The 18,090-nt window shown below is 45.2% G+C and overlaps 1 protein-coding gene across 1 annotated transcript in view; it reads right to left on the reverse strand.

The window, feature by feature from the left end:
- Positions 1–18,090, reverse strand: part of LRP5 (LDL receptor related protein 5) — a 133,018-nt gene that overhangs the window by 86,548 nt on the left and 28,380 nt on the right. The window contains exon 2 of the mRNA XM_032221039.1: positions 8,333–8,729. Coding sequence (XP_032076930.1) covers positions 8,333–8,729 — 397 coding nt within the window. The remainder of the gene's footprint in view (positions 1–8,332; positions 8,730–18,090) is intronic.

An 18,090-nucleotide genomic window follows, 5' to 3' on the forward strand; every position in this document is an offset into this window, starting at 1 on the left:
CGAACGAGGCCTCTGCCGAGGCAAAGGAGTCCAACTTATAGTTCCTAACAAAGGGAGAGGGGGAAGCCCACGTGGCTGCCCTGCAGATTTCGGCCAGGGATGCTTGTGTGGCCCAGGCCGTGGAAGTGGCTGCACTCCGTGTGGAGTGGGCTGTGATATGATTTGGTGCCTGTAACCCCTGCGATTGGTAAGCAGTGGCAATGCAGGTTCGCAGCCACCTGCCGATAGTGGTGGAAGTTACCTTATTACCCAGGGATCCTGGTTGGAAGGAGACAAACAGGGCTTCGGATTTCCTGTTTGGCCTGGTTCTCCTGAGGTAAATCCTCAGAGCCCTCCTAACGTCCAGAGTGTGCCACTTCCTCTCCAATGGGTGAGAAGGGTCTGGACAGAAGTTGGGCAAAATCAGTTCCTGGGCTCGATGGAAGCAGGAGCACACCTTGGGAATGAAGGATGGATCCAGCCGTAACACCACCCTATCTTGGTGAAAGACACAGAGATCCTCCCTGGTGGACAGCGCCTGCAGTTCGGATATCCGCCTGGCGGAAGTGATGGCCACCAGGAAAGCCACCTTCAGGGTCAGGAACTTAAGGGAAACTGTTTGTAATGGCTCAAATGGGGCGCCCGTTAGAGCGTCCAATACCCTGTGTAAATCCCAGGAAGGGTACCTGTGTACCGTAGGTGGTCTGAGGTTGGAGGCCCCCTTAAGGAATTGCCTGACCATGGGGTGGTGCGTCAGGCTCTGGTTTCTGCCACACAGGAGAACTGATGAGATGGCTGAGACCTGTCTCCTAATTGTGTTAGGAGCTAACCCTCTATCCAGGCCCGCCTGGAGGAAGTCCAGAACCTGAGGCACCGTAGCCTGGATGGGGTTGAACCCCCGGGAGTTGCACCAAGAGTCAAAGGCCCGCCACGTGGAGCCATAGATGCGCTCTGTGGAGGGCCTGCGGGCGGCCTGGATAGTCCTTATCACCCTGGGGGAGAAGAGGTCTTTCCTCAGGATGCTCCGCTCCACCGCCAAGCGGTCAACTGGCTGCAGCTTCCGCTCCAAGTTGTCCCCTTGGTCCGGTTGAGCCAGCTGGCTCTGATGAGCCCACCCCTGCTGTATGTTCTGCCCTCAGCGAATGTTGTCTAAATACATAGGCTATCTGAGGTGCTTCTGCGATCTCTCATAGTCGGGCATCCCATTCTGAGTTTGTGGTGGGTTCTGGCATGGGGACCAGCCTGTCTGACCCTTTTTTTTTTTTTTTTCCCCCGGCCATAAGGGTGCTATGATTCTATGGCTAGGATTAGCGCAGAGATATTCAGAATGTAAACACAGACGGAGTTTAATGGGCGGCCACTAGAGTGTGTGTAAAGATGGAGTGAGGGGAGCTAAGGCTCACAATAAAGGCCTGCCACAAAGGTAAATTAATAATAATAACAACAAGAACCACAACCACAATAATAATAATGAAATAGAATAACATACAAAAGGGGGCATCTTCCCGCCTGATAAAACCAAGAAAAATTAAGGAAACGATTCTTGCTGGGAGAAGTGGCCCGAAGGTGACAAGCAGCAGGGGTAAGCCGAACTATTTAACTCGTGCTTGGCATCTGTCTTTACCCGAAGGGATAAACAATCCAACCTATCAAGAACCGCATCCCAAATTCAGATTAGGAACCCAAGATGAGATAGGGAAGAAATGGTAGCCTGTCTATCTTAGGCAAGGTCCAATTCCCAGGACCGGGTGGGTTACACCCAGGGGTCTGAAGGAGCTGGTGGACAAAATCTCCAAACAACTGAAACTATATCTATCAGAGATCCTGGAGTACTGGAGAACCACTATAGAATTGCTGATGTGATTCCCCCCCTTCAGAAAGGAAGAAAAACCGTCTCGAGAGCCCAAGGCCAACATGGGTTTGTCAAAAACAGATCATACCAGACTGGCCATATTAGATTACGGTGACAACCCTAGTGGACCATAGGAATGCCATTGATATAGTTAACTTGGACTTCAGCAAGTCCTGATAAGGTAGACCATAACCTACTATTAGATAAAGTAGAAGAATGTGGGTTAGACCTAGTCACCCCAGGTGCCTTGGTAACTGGTGCACCCACCTGTACTCCTCAATGGAACTGCCTCTTCATGGAGGGAAGAGTGCAGGGAGTCTCCCAAGGTTCAGTGTTGAGCCCAGTACTCTTCAACATCTTCATCAGTGATTTGAATGAGGGTGTTAGGTGTGTAAGCTAACATTTGGGATAGCAAAATATATGCCATGATAGTAGTACTGTTTCTTTAAGAACTGCTGTTATCTCAAGCGGTCATAAGAAGGAGCCGGAATGACTGTTAGCTCTCTGTTTGTTAAAGGCTGATTGGGGGAGGGGGGGGTCATCAGGTTAGCAGATGACCCCAGGCTGGCCGGAATAGCCAACACTTCAGAATACAGGCTAAAGCTACAGAAGGATCTTGATACCCTTGAACATTGGGCACTACCTAGGGAAAATGGGATTCAAGGAAGTAAGGTTCTACCTTTAGGCAATGAAGGTGAAGTGCACAGGTACAGGATACCTTGCTCCACAGTAGTAACTGTGAAGGGGATCTTGGGAGTCCTAGTGGACAACCCCTTTAATGTGAGTCAGCAGTGTGCAACAGCTGCCAGAAGAGCAACCCAGTTTTTGGCATCATAAACAGAGGAATAGAATCAAGCTCCCATGAAGTGTTAATCCCACTTTATAAGGTCTTGGGAGGACACACTTGGAATTCTGCACTCAGTTTGGTCCCCATGATGTAGAAGAGATGTGGAGACTCTTAAGGAGAGTGCAGAGAAGGCAACAGGGGATCAGGGTACTGGAGACTAAAGCCTATGAAGAACGGTTGCAGGAACTGGGTAGGTCTAGTCTACTGGAAGGAAGGACTAGGGGAGACGTGATAGCAGTGTTCCAATATCTCTGGGGTTGCCACAGAGAAGAGGCTGCCTGACTATCCTCTAAGGCACTTGAGTGCAGAACAAGAAGCAATGGGTGGAAACTAAACAAGGAGAGAAGCAACTTAGAGCTGAGGAGAAATTTCATGACAGTTAGAACAATTAATCAGTGGAACAGCCTGCCTCCAGACATTGTGAGAGCCCCAACAGTTTTTAAGAAGCTGTTGGGTGGCAATGACAATAGCAATAGCAGTTAGATTTATGTACCGCTTCATAGGGCTTTCAGCCCTCTCTAGGTGGTTTACAGAGTCAGCCTAATCAACCATAGGAAGCCATTTGTCTGAGATGGTATAGGATATCCTGCCTGGGCAGGGGATTGAGCTAGAAAGCCTGCCGGTTCCTTCCCATTCTGCTATTGTATTGCATAGTATTGTATTGTATTGCATTAGCCGTTTGCCTAGTCACCCCCACCCTTGGAAGGTCTTCAGTAACCTGATTGGGGGCTCCATTGGGAGCTGCACTTTAGCAGCTGGGCTGAATATTCTCCCCCCCCCTGCATTTTTCCAGGCTGCAGGGGGCTGCCGGTTTGGGATTAACAAAACAAAACACAGTTTTTGCTACTGGGGCCAGTAAGCCTCTCGCCTCTCCCGTTCTGTCTCCTAATTAAAGGAGAGTTTTCTTAAGGGGGAATCAAGAATTAACCACGACAACACAGCTTGCTGCTGATGCCCATCAGTCTCTTGCCCCTCCCGCTCTGTCTCCTAATTAAAGGAGAGCTTTCTTAAGGGGGAATCAAGAATTAGCCATGACAAACACAACTTGCTACTGATGCCCATCAGTCTCTTGCCCCTCCCGCTCTGTCTCCTAATTAAAGGAGAGTTTTCTTAAGGGGGAATCAAGAATTAGCCATGACAAACACAGCTTGCTACGGATGCCGGTCAGCCTCTCGCCCCTCCCGCTCTGTCTCCTAATTAAAGGAGAATGTTCTTATGGAGGAAGCCTTCTCCTGTTACTTGGCAGCCAGAAAGGTAGGGGGGGTGGTTCTTCCTGCAAGCCTTGTGGCAGCTGCCTTTGTGATTCAACAAGGAAGTAGGCTTGGGGGGGGTTGATCCACCACCTGCCTCTTTAACTCCTTGATAGGCCTCCTTTTGGCCCTTTGCTGCCTCCCTCGCTCTTGGCTAATGCCTCTGCGATCGTCTCTCACCTTTGTAGGTCTCCTCAAGTGGTGGTTGTTGTCCTGCCGGCCTCCTGAGCTGCTGGGGGCCGCCATCTTGGACCACGTGGCTTCAAGATGGCCCCCAGCTCCAAATTCAAAAGGCTCCTCTTTGCTGGAGCACATGGAAATGGCTTTTGCCTTTGCAGGCTTGCCATGCGGCTGCCGCTCATCTCCTGCAGCTGTTTTAGAGCCTTTCCGGCTGTCACCTTGTCCACTGGTGATACCTGCCAGCACAGGTTTTCCTTTTTAAAAACCCTCGTGGCTGAGGGGAGCGGAGGAGCGCTTCTGCTCCTGAGAAGCCTCTCATCAAGGGCTGCCTCTAGGAGGCATGTGTGCCCGGTTCTCCTGCTTGCCCGGCAACGGTCCTCACAGAGTGACTCCATCTCACTCAATGGCCAGGGCAGCGTGCCGCCCCAGAGGGCTTGTGGCAATCCGGTCGTTGCAGGAGGAGGCTGTGTGCGATGAAGGGAGGCAGGATTCGCCGGGTCCAAGTTTATTTTCTTTAATCCTTTGTAAATTACTGGAGGTCTGGAGAGGTGCAACCTTTCCCTTGATTGGGGTGAGTCAAATCTCCAGCTCTTACAAGCCTCAGCTGTTAGGGCTGCCTGCTAGAGGCTTTTGCCCATCCTCCTGGTTAGGGCTGCCTGCTAGAGGCTTTGCCCTTCCTCCTGCTGCCCGGCCAAGCTCCTCACTGAGAGTCTTCGGATGTCCTCAGTGTCCAGGGCAGCCTGCCGCCCCAGGGGGGCTAGTGGCAGTCCCAATCCTGCAGGAGGAGGCTGTGTGTGAAGCAGGGAGGCAAAACTCGACGGGTCCACATGAATTTTCCTTTAGATCCTAGTAAATTCCTGGAGCTCTCGAATGAGCAACTTCTCACGATCGTTTTGAGTCAGAAAACTGGGCAGGCTCACTTCCAGGGGGCGGAGCCCAAAGAGCTTATCTGACTCAAACCAATCACGAGAGGATAAGGTCAACCCATTCTGGATACTCCTCCCCCCTCACTATGGAGAAAGTGGCTGACCCAAGCTCACTCAGCTGGCTTTCATAGCTAAACCAGGACTAGAATTCAAGATCTCCTGCTTTCTAGTCTATTCTGTTTTTGTGAATGCTCTAGCATTTGCAGAACTATTATTAAAAGTTTTTTTCGTTCTAAAGTTTGTCAACTAAATCAGTCTACTTCTATGTAACTAATGTCTTACACAGGTCTTTGCAAAGACTTCAAAATTCTATTTTCCATATAGCAGCTCACATCAGTCTTGGAACTACGCAACATTTAAAAAATAGCATTAAATATGCCAATGAAAATCTGTCAATTGCCTTGGCCCAAGATTGTATTTCCAGTCTCAGATTCTTGGAACAATTAGAGCTATACAAGTCAGCATTGTTACTACATACCAGAGCTAAGTAACTGTGTCCTTTGTGGGTTCAAAGCTTATTTGCATTTAAATTGAGGATTCTGGGATGGACAAGCATATCAGAGAAAATATAAAACCATCACAGTTATCAATATAAATAATTTAATATGCACTTAATATGCATGCATTTGGGAAAAAAAACTATTAAGCCTTGCCTGAAGGCTTACAATTCTAAAACAAAATATCATGTGACAACTGAGTTGAAAACAGACCAAGTACCAAATACATATTTTACCGAAGACGGGAACCAGAGTGAAAGAATAAAATAATTCAGCAAAGCACTAATTAGCTAGCAATATGAAAGAAGCAACACCAAGTAATGCATCAAAGAGGGAATCAGAGGTAAGAAGACATTAGTGTTTAATAATTTCTTAATTTAAGATTAAGAAAAGGCCAACTGAATATTTAAGGAAAATTAATTAAGAGGTCACGTCAGGAAAACTTAAAAGAGACAATAAATAAACAGAATATAAATATGGTATGAAGATTGGCATAGGATGAATAATGGGCCCAAGCAAAAGAAGAAACTGCTACAAGAATGAAATACTTTGTCACCAAATAGTTAAACTACTGAAAGCAATAGGTAAAATAACTAAAACTTACAAACAATGATGAATTGAGAATAGAAAAACAGACCAATAAATGAACATTACCACAGTCAACATGAATCAGAATGAATTTCTAAATGCCTCTTAATCTCTTTCACAGAGAGAATAAGACTCGGGACTGCAAGTTCCTGACAATAAATTTGTAAAATGTTAGTGGCCATATTAATAAATTGATCTGATCATTACAGCTTCGTTTGGACAAACTGGAGGGCAAGTGTAAATAATATGTTTAGATTGTTTATTTGATGCTTAAAGACATCTCATAAGAAGGTATACAAATCTCCCTCAGGAATACATGATCAATATTATATATAAATTACATGCATCCAAAAAAGTGGATAAGTTCTCCTCAAGGAACAATTGAGTGATATAATATTGTCTTCCTATTTGTATGATTTTTTTGCAAAGCTAGCATACTTAACAACAAATCACCCCATATTAACTGTGTGTACAAGCCAGGTTTGGGAAGGGGGGACATTATCAAATTTTCTTAACTAGAATGAATACCCTCTTGCACCCCGCCAGCTACACCATTGCACAACCCTGCCCTCAGTCTCTTGCTTCCCAATATTACAAGACAATTTCCATCTCATAAGAGCTTGGGCCTTACAGGCAGGATAACTTTATTAAGATGATTCATTATGACTAGTTATGCTGTTATGACCAACATGCTTTAATATGTATTTCAAGAGTAATTTTCACTATTCAAATAGTTTTGACCCTATATTTATAATTAATAGTTTAATATAATTGTTTTTACAATGAGAAACAGGAATAATAATAAATAAAATACATATAGGTAGCCCTTGACTTACCACAATTTATTCAGTGACATTCGAAATTACAATGGTGCCAAATGAAGGGACTTATGACACTTCCCCAAAGTTACAGTGAACAAAATTTCAAGTGCCAGGCAACCTCCATGCTGTTACAAAGGACTTTAGTGATGCTGGGGGCAGCCTCCCACCTATCTTCCCCCCATCTCGCCCTACTTGGCCCTGTTTCCCACCCTGCAGGGTCCCACACTTTAGCCATATTTATAAATTAAGGCTTCACTCTACAACCTCTGGAAGGGAATCCCTCGGGCAATTAAATAATTCAGAATTCCTAAAGCAAGATTGTTAAGAAAAGGGGGCATGGATCCACTGTATCCAATGTTTTCTCCCCCAACATTGAGAAGAGATTTACAATATCTCTTCCCCAATGACGAAATGAGAAACTTCTTTTCCTGCTCTCTAATATTAGAATCCATTAAATTGGATGCCAGAACTGCTGTTAGGTGTGGTTAACCAGAATATTTGGATAATTGGGAATTCAAGTAATTGAAAGCATTATTTCTAAGAAGTTGTACTGATTCTGAACTACACAGTGGATCTAAGTGAAGCAAGTTATTATTAATAAATATACCATTTTATGAACTGAGTGATATAATTCTGAATTATTTAAGCTCTACATTTTTGCCTCAGAAAGATGATCTGTGGTCAGTTTTAACCTTGATGAAAAGTACAGTAATTTCGTTTCCATCCTTCCCTTTTCCTGCTAGCAATGTTTTATAAAGTAATGATTTCATAAAATGCTTTTCTAGAAAATCTCCTAAATTCTAGTCTTAGACCAAGAGTCTAAACCAACCTAACAGCACACCTTTATTTTCTTGCATCAAACTTTTCATTGATTGCTCCTCTGTACTCCAGAAGCATATTTTACATGCCAAAACCCCACTCTTTATATCTCAAACTATTAGATCCCTTCTTACCTTAAACACAGTATTTGAAAACTCAGTAAGATTCAGTGGAAAGCCAATGTTACAGATTTGCAAAACTGAATCTATCATGCATTTCAGCAGCCAACCTCCCTATTTTTTTTAATCAGCCACATTAATTATAGATAAAGCATAACATTGTAAAAGTTTTAAAATGTTAAAAGCTATAAAGTTTAAAGTTTGTAAAGTTTTAAAGAATTCTAAGCTGGAAAAATGAGATTTTTTTAAATGTTTGGTTTGGCGCATTAGTCAGGTTGCTCTTCTATGACTTGCCATTCCTCAGCCCATGTTTTATTTAAATGTAAAATACTTTCAGAGAAAAATACCTTGAGAAAACAAAATTTGTGAGAAGAGATTGTATTTTGTTTGGCAAGATGAAAACAACAGTGATCCTGAAAATGAATGTGAAAGTTTAAAAAGACAGGGTGCTTACCCATGAGCTGGATCCAGGGCAATTGCTCTTGGCTGGTCAAGATCTTGCCAGAAAAGAACCTTCCTAGATGTTCCATTGAGATTAGCAACTTCAATCCTATTTGTTTCTGAGTCAGTCCAGTACAATTTTTTCCCAATCCAGTCACATGCCAGGCCATCTGGAGAAAGCAGCCCTGAAACGATGACACTCTGTACAAGATTCCCACTTTGGTTAAAATAAGTCTGTTTGATAGCTTCTTCGCTCACATCTGTCCAGTAAATAACATTCTGTGAGTAAAGGAAGTCCACTGCAGCAGCATCTTCTAAGCCACTGACTACAACTGTTGCTTCCATCTTCACTCCACCAGCATCCACCAGTCTGACATCTCGACGGTTTGCAAAAAGCAAGAGAGGAGAAGCTTTAAAAAAAGAAGAAAAATAACACTCAATAAAAAGATTGAAAATCTGTATTGTCTCATTTACTTCATTAAAAAGTATCAAATATCATAAACAATACCTAAGCAAACACCATCCTTTTATTACATATTAATATCTATCCTCATGAGAATCCTTCCAATTCTAGGTTCCAAAGCTATTTCATATTTGAAACAACAGTGTTCTCAGCTATTCTCAAGCAGCTTAAAATTTCATAGTAGAATATGGAAAACTGACTAGATCCAGTGTTCATTTATGGCACAAAAAAACCCCTACAATTTGTAAGTAAATTCATTTACTACTAAAATAAGTTTTTAAAAAAACCCTAAAGATAGGATGAATCCTACTATGGGTCACTTACAAACCAACTTTGCTACATTAGGTTCAAATCCATCCTCCAGCTGTTTTGCTACCACTGCAGCAAACACTCTTAAACATTATTTGTTGCCATAAATAACAGTAGGGAGATCTCTTACAATGATTTCCCCCAAGTAATACAAAACTGTAGTTTAATATAGTGGTAGCAAAGATTATTTAAAATGTAATAGGACTTTTTGGGACCAACTTTCAATCCTAGGACTGCTCTAGGATGTAATGCAACAACTTCAAAGGGTGTAGAAGCTGTTTAGGACTTTGGGCAGTGGTCATTTCCAATCTCTTTCTTGGAGACAGAAACTTTCTGCACACAAGCAATTCCTTCTTCATTGATTGGAATAACATAATGTTTATCCTTTGCAAAACATGTTCAATAAAAGCTGTAAACCTCATGCTAACCATTATATTAATAATAAAAATGAAGATATATTTCCATTTATAAAATTGTAATGTCTTATTTCCAAAAGAATAGCATGCCATGCACTGATCCAATTAATACAAAATAAGTTTTATATTTACAGTTAATATCTTTTAAATATGTCTACAGTTCCCATATTTAAGGTATCAGACGACTAGTGGTGATTTCAGTTTTTAAAATATATAATTAAGGACGTAGGAGAAAGAGTAAAAACTGCTCACCAGCATAAGAAATGTAAAGAATATCCATTCTTTATCATTATGAAAATAATAGGAGAGATTAAACCATCTGGCTCTATTTATAGATTTCAAAGATAGAAGACGTCATATTACATATCAATGTAACAGTAAAGGTGGATGTACTCAAAGGGTAAACTCACTCAAAAATAGAAATAGATTAGCCTAAGTACCCATCTTCAGAAACAGGACAGGTTTTAGTCACCCATTTATCAGATTGCTTTGGGGGAAACTACCTGGGCTTTCTATTATTGGCAGATTCCCAGGAAGATATTATAAATATATACAATTTCATAAAATGTTAAGTATTCCCTTACATTGAGCTTGAGCAAGAACTTAAGAATACCCCATCTAGGTAGGTTCCAGACCACTGTTCCCTCTAAGGTGCGTGGCTGCGCAGCCGCGCACATGGAAAGAAATCCCCGCGCAGAGATTTCTAACTGCCGCGCAGAGATTTCTACCAAAGCAAACGTGGGGAAGTCCTTTGCAGGCAGCTAGAACTGGCCACCCGCAAAGGACCTCCCCAGACTTGTTTTGATGAGCCGCCAGTCCTCTTGCTTCTTCTCCTTCACCAGCAAAGCTCCCGACCCGCTGGCGCCCCTGCCCATGGCAGTGGCAGTGGTGCCTCTCCCTCCACGCGGAGCACCTGAGCTGGCTCCCGCGTTATCCCTCCCCCTTCCTCCTCTGCCGTGCTTTTGAGGCCTCCTTCACCGGCAAAGCTCCCGCTGCCATGGGCGGGGGCGCCAGCGGGAGCTTTGCCGGTGAAGGAGAAGAAGCAAGAGGACTGGTGGCTTTGAAATGCAACCCCCTGGTCCTGCCGGCCGCGTATTTGATTCGGCGTAAGTGGGGGCCGAACACATGCTGAGCCGACTTTGCGCAGTGAGGTGGAGTAATTCAACGCCCCCCAAAGAACGTGTGTGTGTGTGTGTGTGTGTGTGTGTGTGTGTGAGAGAGAGAGAGAGAGAGAGAGAGAGAGAGAGAGAGAGAGAGAGAGAGAGAGAGAGAGAGAGAGAGAGAGAGAGAGAGAATTGGATCAAAATTGGTGGCCAAAGGAGTGGAGGGAGGGAGGGAAGGAAGGAAGGGAGGAAGGAAGCCCTGCCCCCTGTGAAAAAAACTGAAGATGGAGCAGTGAATGAATAAACCATAAAAGCAACAAACAGTTAATGCGTAAGTAAGCTGAGGAGCAAGTTCTCAACTAAGGAAGAAATATAAGGAAGAAATATAAGAAAGAAATATAAAAAGCTCAATATGCCCAAACACTTATTTTAGTTTTCATTTAATTACTTGTATTGTAGTCTGATGTAACATCTTTTTAAAGTTAATGTTAGTTAGAAAAGATAGGGTACAAAACTTAAATAATAAAAAAATTGTACATTCATTTTGAAAAATAAATGCAATACTTGATTAATTTCATATCTTTATTTAAAATAGTTTTGGCATGGCATATGATTTTATTGACTCAGTTGGAAATAATGTGGATGTTGTATCTGATTCTGAGGTATATATATTCTTAAGTAACATAACATATAGCATATTGTCCAAACTTGCTAGACTATTTAATTGATCTTACTACTTTAAAGGGAGAGAGTTTCATGATAAATTATTTTATTACATTTATGTTGCATTTATATATTATATTTATTACATTTATATTCCACATTATATATTTGTATTGTTATTTTAGTGTATATTGTCAATTTCGATAGATATTATATTGATATATCAATACTGATTTTAATCATACTAAATAACAATTACTACTATTATTTATCAGCATTACATATTTACAGTTTTTAATATTGAGTTAGTCATATTTTAGAATAATAGTGTTATCTTTTAATAGGATAATTGGCAAAATCTAATTCACATGTGATGGGTTGCATTCCAAAGGAATGTGAGAGGACAGGTTGCCTGCAAAATGCCAGGACCCAGGACCCTGTTGGTGCCATGTCTCTCTCTAGCCAGTCTAACAATCTAAAAGCTGAGCAGAGAGCCTTTTTTTTTTTCAGGGTGAGCGGAAAAGTATAGTGTTTGAGTGGCACTTTTCATGTCTGGCATTCATCGGGCTGAAACCTCGCTCGCAATTGGCGCTTGACGCTTGGAAGTTTGCGCAAATGTCCAGCAGACGCGACAGCAGTTCAAACTGTGGCTCTCTTAGGTGCTCAGGCATGAAACTGTGCAGCTCACACACTATACTTTTCCGCTCACACTGAAAAAAAATTAGAGGGAACATTGTTCCAGACCCATCTTAATCCAGCATTTTGCTTCCCAGAGTGGCCAAGTACACATTTCGGGGGTTCTTGAAAAACATGTAAAGTATGCATTGATCCTCTGCAAATGGAATGAAAAAACAGTCTAATTCCAATCCAGAAATTACACTGAGTTTTCAAGACAAATAGCCTTTTATAGAATTGAATTGAATTGAATTGAATTGATTTTATTTGTAGGCCGCCCTTTTCCCTGAGGGGACTCAGGGCGGCTCACAGAAACCAGGGAGAGGGGAATACAAAACAATACAATACTAAAACAACAACACATAATAAAATAATACACAACATGCATACAACATTCGGGCGGGGCAATGGTCCTTATCCCCAGGCCTGACGGGCGAGCCAGTTCTTCAAGGCTATGCGGAAGGCCTGGACGGTGGAGAGGGTGCGGATCTCTACGGGGAGCTCGTTCCAAAGGGTCGGGGCCGCTACTGAGAAGGCCCTCCTCCTTGTGGTTGCCAGCCGGCATTGGCTGGCCGATGGAATGCGGAGGAGGCCTAACCTATGAGATCTTATAGGCCGTAGGGAGGTAATTGGCAGAAGGCGGTCTCTCAAGTATCCAGATCCACTGCCATGTAGGGCTTTATGGGTGGTCAATAGCACCTTGAAGCGCATCCGGAGATCGACAGGTAGCCAACGCAGCTCGCGGAGGATAGGTGTAATGCGGGTGAATCGAGGTGCACCCGCGATCACTCGCGCGGCTGCGTTTTGTACTAGCTGAAGTCGCCGGATGCTCTTCAAGGGCAGCCCCATGTAGAGCACATTGCAGTATTCCAGCCTAGAAATCACGAGGGCCCGAGTGACAGTTGTGAGCGCCTCCCGGTTCAGGTAGGGTCGCAACTGGCGCACCAGGCGTACCTGGGCGAATGCCCCCCTGGTCACAGCCGCTATATGATGGTCGAATGACAGCTGTGGATCCAGGAGGACTCCCAGGTTGCGAACCCTCTCTGAGGGGTGTAGAATTTGACCCCCCAGCCTGAGTGTTGGATTAATGGCCGAATTTTTGGGAGGAAAACACAACAGCCACTCGGTCTTTTCTGGGTTGAGCACAAGCTTGTTAATCCTCATCCAGTCCATGACGGCTTCGAGCCCCCGGTCCATTACGTCAACCGCTTCATTGATTTGGCACGGGGCGGACAGATACAATTGAGTATCGTCCGCATATTGATGGTATCTAATCCCGTGCCTACGGATGATCTCTCCCAGCGGTTTCATGTAAATGTTAAATAGTAGGGGGGATAAGACCGAACCCTGCGGCACCCCATATTTTAGGGGCCTTGGGGACGATCTCTGCCCTCCCACTAACACCGACTGCGACCTGTCCGAGAGGTAGGAGGAGAACCACCGTAACACGGTGCCTCCCACTCCCACCTCCCGCAGTCTTCGCAGAAGGATACCATGGTCGATGGTATCGAAAGCCGCTGAGAGGTCAAGGAGGACCAGGATGGAGGGATGTCCTTCATCTCTGGCTCTCCAGAGATCATCCATCAATGCGACCAAGGCGGTTTCAGTGCTGTAACCGGGTCTGAAGCCTGACTGGAAGGGGTCTAGATAGTCTGCTTCCTCCAAGGACCGTTGGAGCTGGAAGGCCACCACCTTCTCAACAACCTTCCCCAAAAAGGGGAGGTTGGAGACCGGGCGGTAGTTATTAAGGACAGCTGGATCTAGGGATGGCTTCTTCAGGAGGGGTCTCACCACCGCCGCCTTCAGTGCGGCGGGGAAGTTCCCCTCCCGAAGGGAGGCGGTTACAACCGCCTGGATCCAGCCTCGTGTCACCTCACTGCAGTTAGAAACCAGCCATGAGGGACACGGATCCAAAGCACAGGTGGAGGAACTCACAGCTCTCATGGCCTTGTCCACATCCCCGGGGGTAACCTCTTGAAACTCAACCCAGAGCTGTTGTACTTGGTCCCCCTGAGTCTCGGCTGGAACTGCAGATGTGGAGTCCAAGTCCGTCCGAAACCGAGCAATTTTGTCCGCTAAGAATTGGGCATATTCTTCAGCTCTGCCCTGCAAGGGTTCCCCCGCCTCCCTTTTGTTCAACAGGGAGCGGGTTATCCTAAACAGGGCGGCTGGCCGGGACTCTGCGGACGCAACCAGGGAGGCTATATGTGATCTTTTAGCTGCCCTAAGTGCCCTAGTATATTCCCTGGTGCAGGTGGTTACCATTGCTCGGTTCGATGCGGACTTATCGGACCTCCAACGGTGCTCTAGGCATCTCCTCCGGCGCTTCATCTCCCGGAGCTCCTCGGTGAACCAAGGTGGTCTCCGGGATCCGCCGCCTCGGAGGGGCCGCAGTGGCGCAATCCGGTCGAGGGCCTCTGACGCTGCCAAGTGCCACGCAGCAGCCAGAGTCTCCACCGGACTGTGGGTGAGAGTATCAGGAATAACCCCAAGCTCTGTCTGGAACCTTACTGGCTCCATAAGACGCCTGGGGCGGAACCACCTGGTCGGTTCCTCCTCCCTACAGTGGGGGTTGGGCTTCCGGAAGTCGAGCCTCAGTAGGCAATGGTCTGACCACGACAGGGGTATGATGTCACTCCCCCTCAGACCAAGATCACACATCCACTGCTCCGAGAGAAATACAAGGTCAAGCATGTGTCCCGCCGAATGGGTTGGGCCTCGGATTACTTGAGTCAAGCCCATGGCTGTCATGGAAGCCATGAACTCCAGCGCCCCGTCAGAGTTTTCACCGAGCGTCGGCAGATTAAAGTCCCCCAGGACCATCAGCCTAGGGAACTCAACTGCCAGCTCGGCTACTGACTCGAGGAGCGAGGGGAGGGCTGCTGCAACGCTGTTGGGAGGCAGGTACGTTAGCAGCAAACCCACTTGACCCTTGAGGTCCAACTTTAACAGCAAAGACTCACACCCGACAATCTCCGGAGCAGGGACCCTACGAGGAACTAACGACTCCCGGATAACAGCGGCCACACCCCCACCCCTTCCCTGGGCTCTCGGCTGATGCAGCACCTGAAAACCTTCTGGGCACAGTTCTACGAGGGGGACTCCTCCCTCTGGGCCCAGCCAGGTCTCAGTAATACATGCCAGGTCTGCCCTCTCGTCTAAAATTAAGTCCCGGACGAGAGGTGCTTTATGTACAACAGACCTGGCATTTAGCGACAACAGCCTGAGACCAGGGTCCTGATTACTTACACCATCTGGTCTTGGAGTGGGACTCCTAGGGCCGGAAGGAGGGATCTCTGTGATGTAGCGAACCCTCCTTCCCCGGTAATGGCCTGCCCTAGAGTCCCCGCCGTATCTGCCCCTCCCTGTCACGACCGCAATACCCCGACCCTCTCCCGTGTCTTTAGCCCCCTCAGCCACCCCCATAGCCCCCGCAATTCCCGGCAGGTCCTCCGAATCAAGCACACTCATTTATACACTCAAGCAGTCCCCACGTGATAATTAAAACACATAAAATACAAGAGTCATAGGGTAATAAAAGTGGGATCATCCAATTCACACATACAATCACATGCACTCGCCATACCATTTAAGAGTGTGCGCAGCGTGCGTAGATCTTATAAAAGAGTATATATAGAAGGGGGAGTAGCCTTCGTCCCTTCTTATGTATTTGGGAAGGTCCCAAAAAGTCCAGGCGATTAGAAGAAATCGTTAAAGCTGTTAAAGTCCGATTTATCGATAGTGTCAGTGAAGGCAAAGTCTGGGCAGTTAAGATGGTTTCCCTTGGGCGATAAAAGATAATATTGACCAGATGGATGCAGTTAGTTCGTACGTGCAGAGGCCTGGCAGATGTAATTATAGATGTAATTGTAGGTGGAGTGAGTAGGTGGTAATTAAGAAGGCGGTAGAGATGGTAAAAATGATGAAACCAGCCAAGAACTAGAGGAAGCGCCAGTAACGGCCACTGGAGGGAGTCAGAGGTCCACATATGCTGCCTTTCCGGAGTAATGGTGTCCAATACAAGATGGTCTGGTAGACCGTTTTGCCTGACGTGGCACTCCTGAGGCAGCAACAGCAGCAGATGGTACCCAACACAATAAAAAGTTTGTTGTTGCAGTCCTGGGATCACAGTCCAGGAAGGTAGATGGTGAATAAAACCTTGCAAAGCCCAGTGAAAGCAGCAGCAGAACCCAAAGGAGATGTCGTACCAAGGGGAAAGAAAGCAGTCAACAGGGCCGCAATACCAGACAGTAAAATTGTGGTGGGGGTAGAAACCAAGTCCTCCGGACCAAACAGGCACTTCCATGCAGCTCCTTACCCTCTGATCAGGGCACGGAACAGGCTCCCCAGGGTAGCGGGGCAGCTTCTTGGGACAGCGGGGCCAAAGCCACCGCCGCTCATGCAACGCCGCCACCACCGCCACCCAGCTGTTCAAGAGGGAGCAGTCAACAGGGCCGTAATACCAGGCACCAGAATTGCGGTGAGGGTAGAAAAATAATCCTCCAAACCAAGCAGGCACTTCAAAGCACGGATCCAGCCTCCCAGGATAGCGGGGCAGCCTCCTAAGGCAGCGGGGCCGAAGCCGCCGCCGCTCGCGCAACGCCGCCACCGCCGCCGCCCAGCTGATCGAGAGAAAAGTCACCGAGGGAGGTAACGCCGTCCCGGGACCACCCGCAGGCAGCCCCCTCCTCAAAAAGTTACCTTCCCTGGAAGCCTGACAGCTGATCGTTTGCGAGGACCCCTCCGTTGTCATATTCGGGGTCCTCCAGAATTGTTCTCTATGAATGAATCCAATCTTTTTTCAAATACAAACAAATTAGTAGCCATAATCATGTCTTGTAATAATGAACTCTACAAAATTAATTAAGTACCATATGAACTGTTTTCTTTTATCTGATCTATATCTTCCTTCCAATTAAATGCTAGTTGATCCTATTTCTTAAGACAAAGAGAAAATCTCTGTGCCAATTTTCTTTCTACAACTATATATTCATGTCTCCATAATATTTTCTCCAAGTTAAAAATTCCTCAATGTTCTACCCTTTTCCCATAGGGAAGGTAATAATTTTGGCTGCCTTCTTTGGCAACTTTTCTAGTTCTGTTATGTCCCTTTTAAAATGCAGTGACCAGAATCTTATATGGTGCAGATGTAAATATAATATAGAACATTACAATGTTAATAGACCTGTTTTTATTTCGAACTGATGACATCTTGCATGTATTTATTTGACATATTCTGCTTTTAATTAGGAACATAAGGTAGTACGCATATTGCTTCTTCCTCCTATTTTCTCTCACAACAACCCTGTGAAGCAGGCGGTGCCGAGGGAATGAGTGACTGGCTCAAAGTTACACAATGATATTTTGTGGCTCAGCAGAATTTTCTGCTTCTAGTGCAACAATTTAACCACTATATCACACCAACTCTCATTTCTCTTTTCATAGTAGTCTCCTCTCCTATTATCCACTTCATTCATATTACTAGAGAGAAAAAATGGTTGGAAAACCTGAAAACCCCAGAGTTTGACACTTAAATGTGCCAGCTCTGGGGAGACAGTACAATTCCTACAGCTGAAAAACAGGAATAATATCTAAAGCTTTTCAACAACCCTTCAGTCAAACAAACACCACTCAAACATCCCCAACAGACAAATGCTATTTTGGAGAGAATAAAATATGGCAGGTGTGCAGTCTCCATCCAGAAAAGCCACACACACCCTTTTTAAAGGAAATGTAACTAAGACTTAGAACAGTTAGGAAGATTATTTGATACTCAAATGAAAAAAAAGAAGGCAGGATGTGGTCTGCTGCAGACAAGAATTATGCCTTGGGGTAAATTGCAGATACATGTCTTTATGAACAAACTGCCTATTCAAGCACCATCTCCACTTACACAGATAGCCAGATCTAACAACTGCACTGAAGATTGCATTTTTTAAACATGAAACTGTTGTAACATTATCAGGATGCCTGTTATCATTTTTTCAATTCAATTATCTGAATTTTGTTCAATTATGTCCCTAAGTACTCAGAGTTATAAATGAAATGGGATATCAACACTTGACTCCAAAGGGATTAGGTGGTTAACAATACTGGTTTTGATAATGGAATAAAGACAGGCGTGTTTTTAAAACTGGATAAG

The sequence above is a fragment of the Thamnophis elegans genome, chromosome 1 (genome assembly GCF_009769535.1).
Source record: "Thamnophis elegans isolate rThaEle1 chromosome 1, rThaEle1.pri, whole genome shotgun sequence".
Taxonomy (NCBI): Eukaryota; Metazoa; Chordata; class Lepidosauria; order Squamata; family Colubridae; genus Thamnophis; species Thamnophis elegans.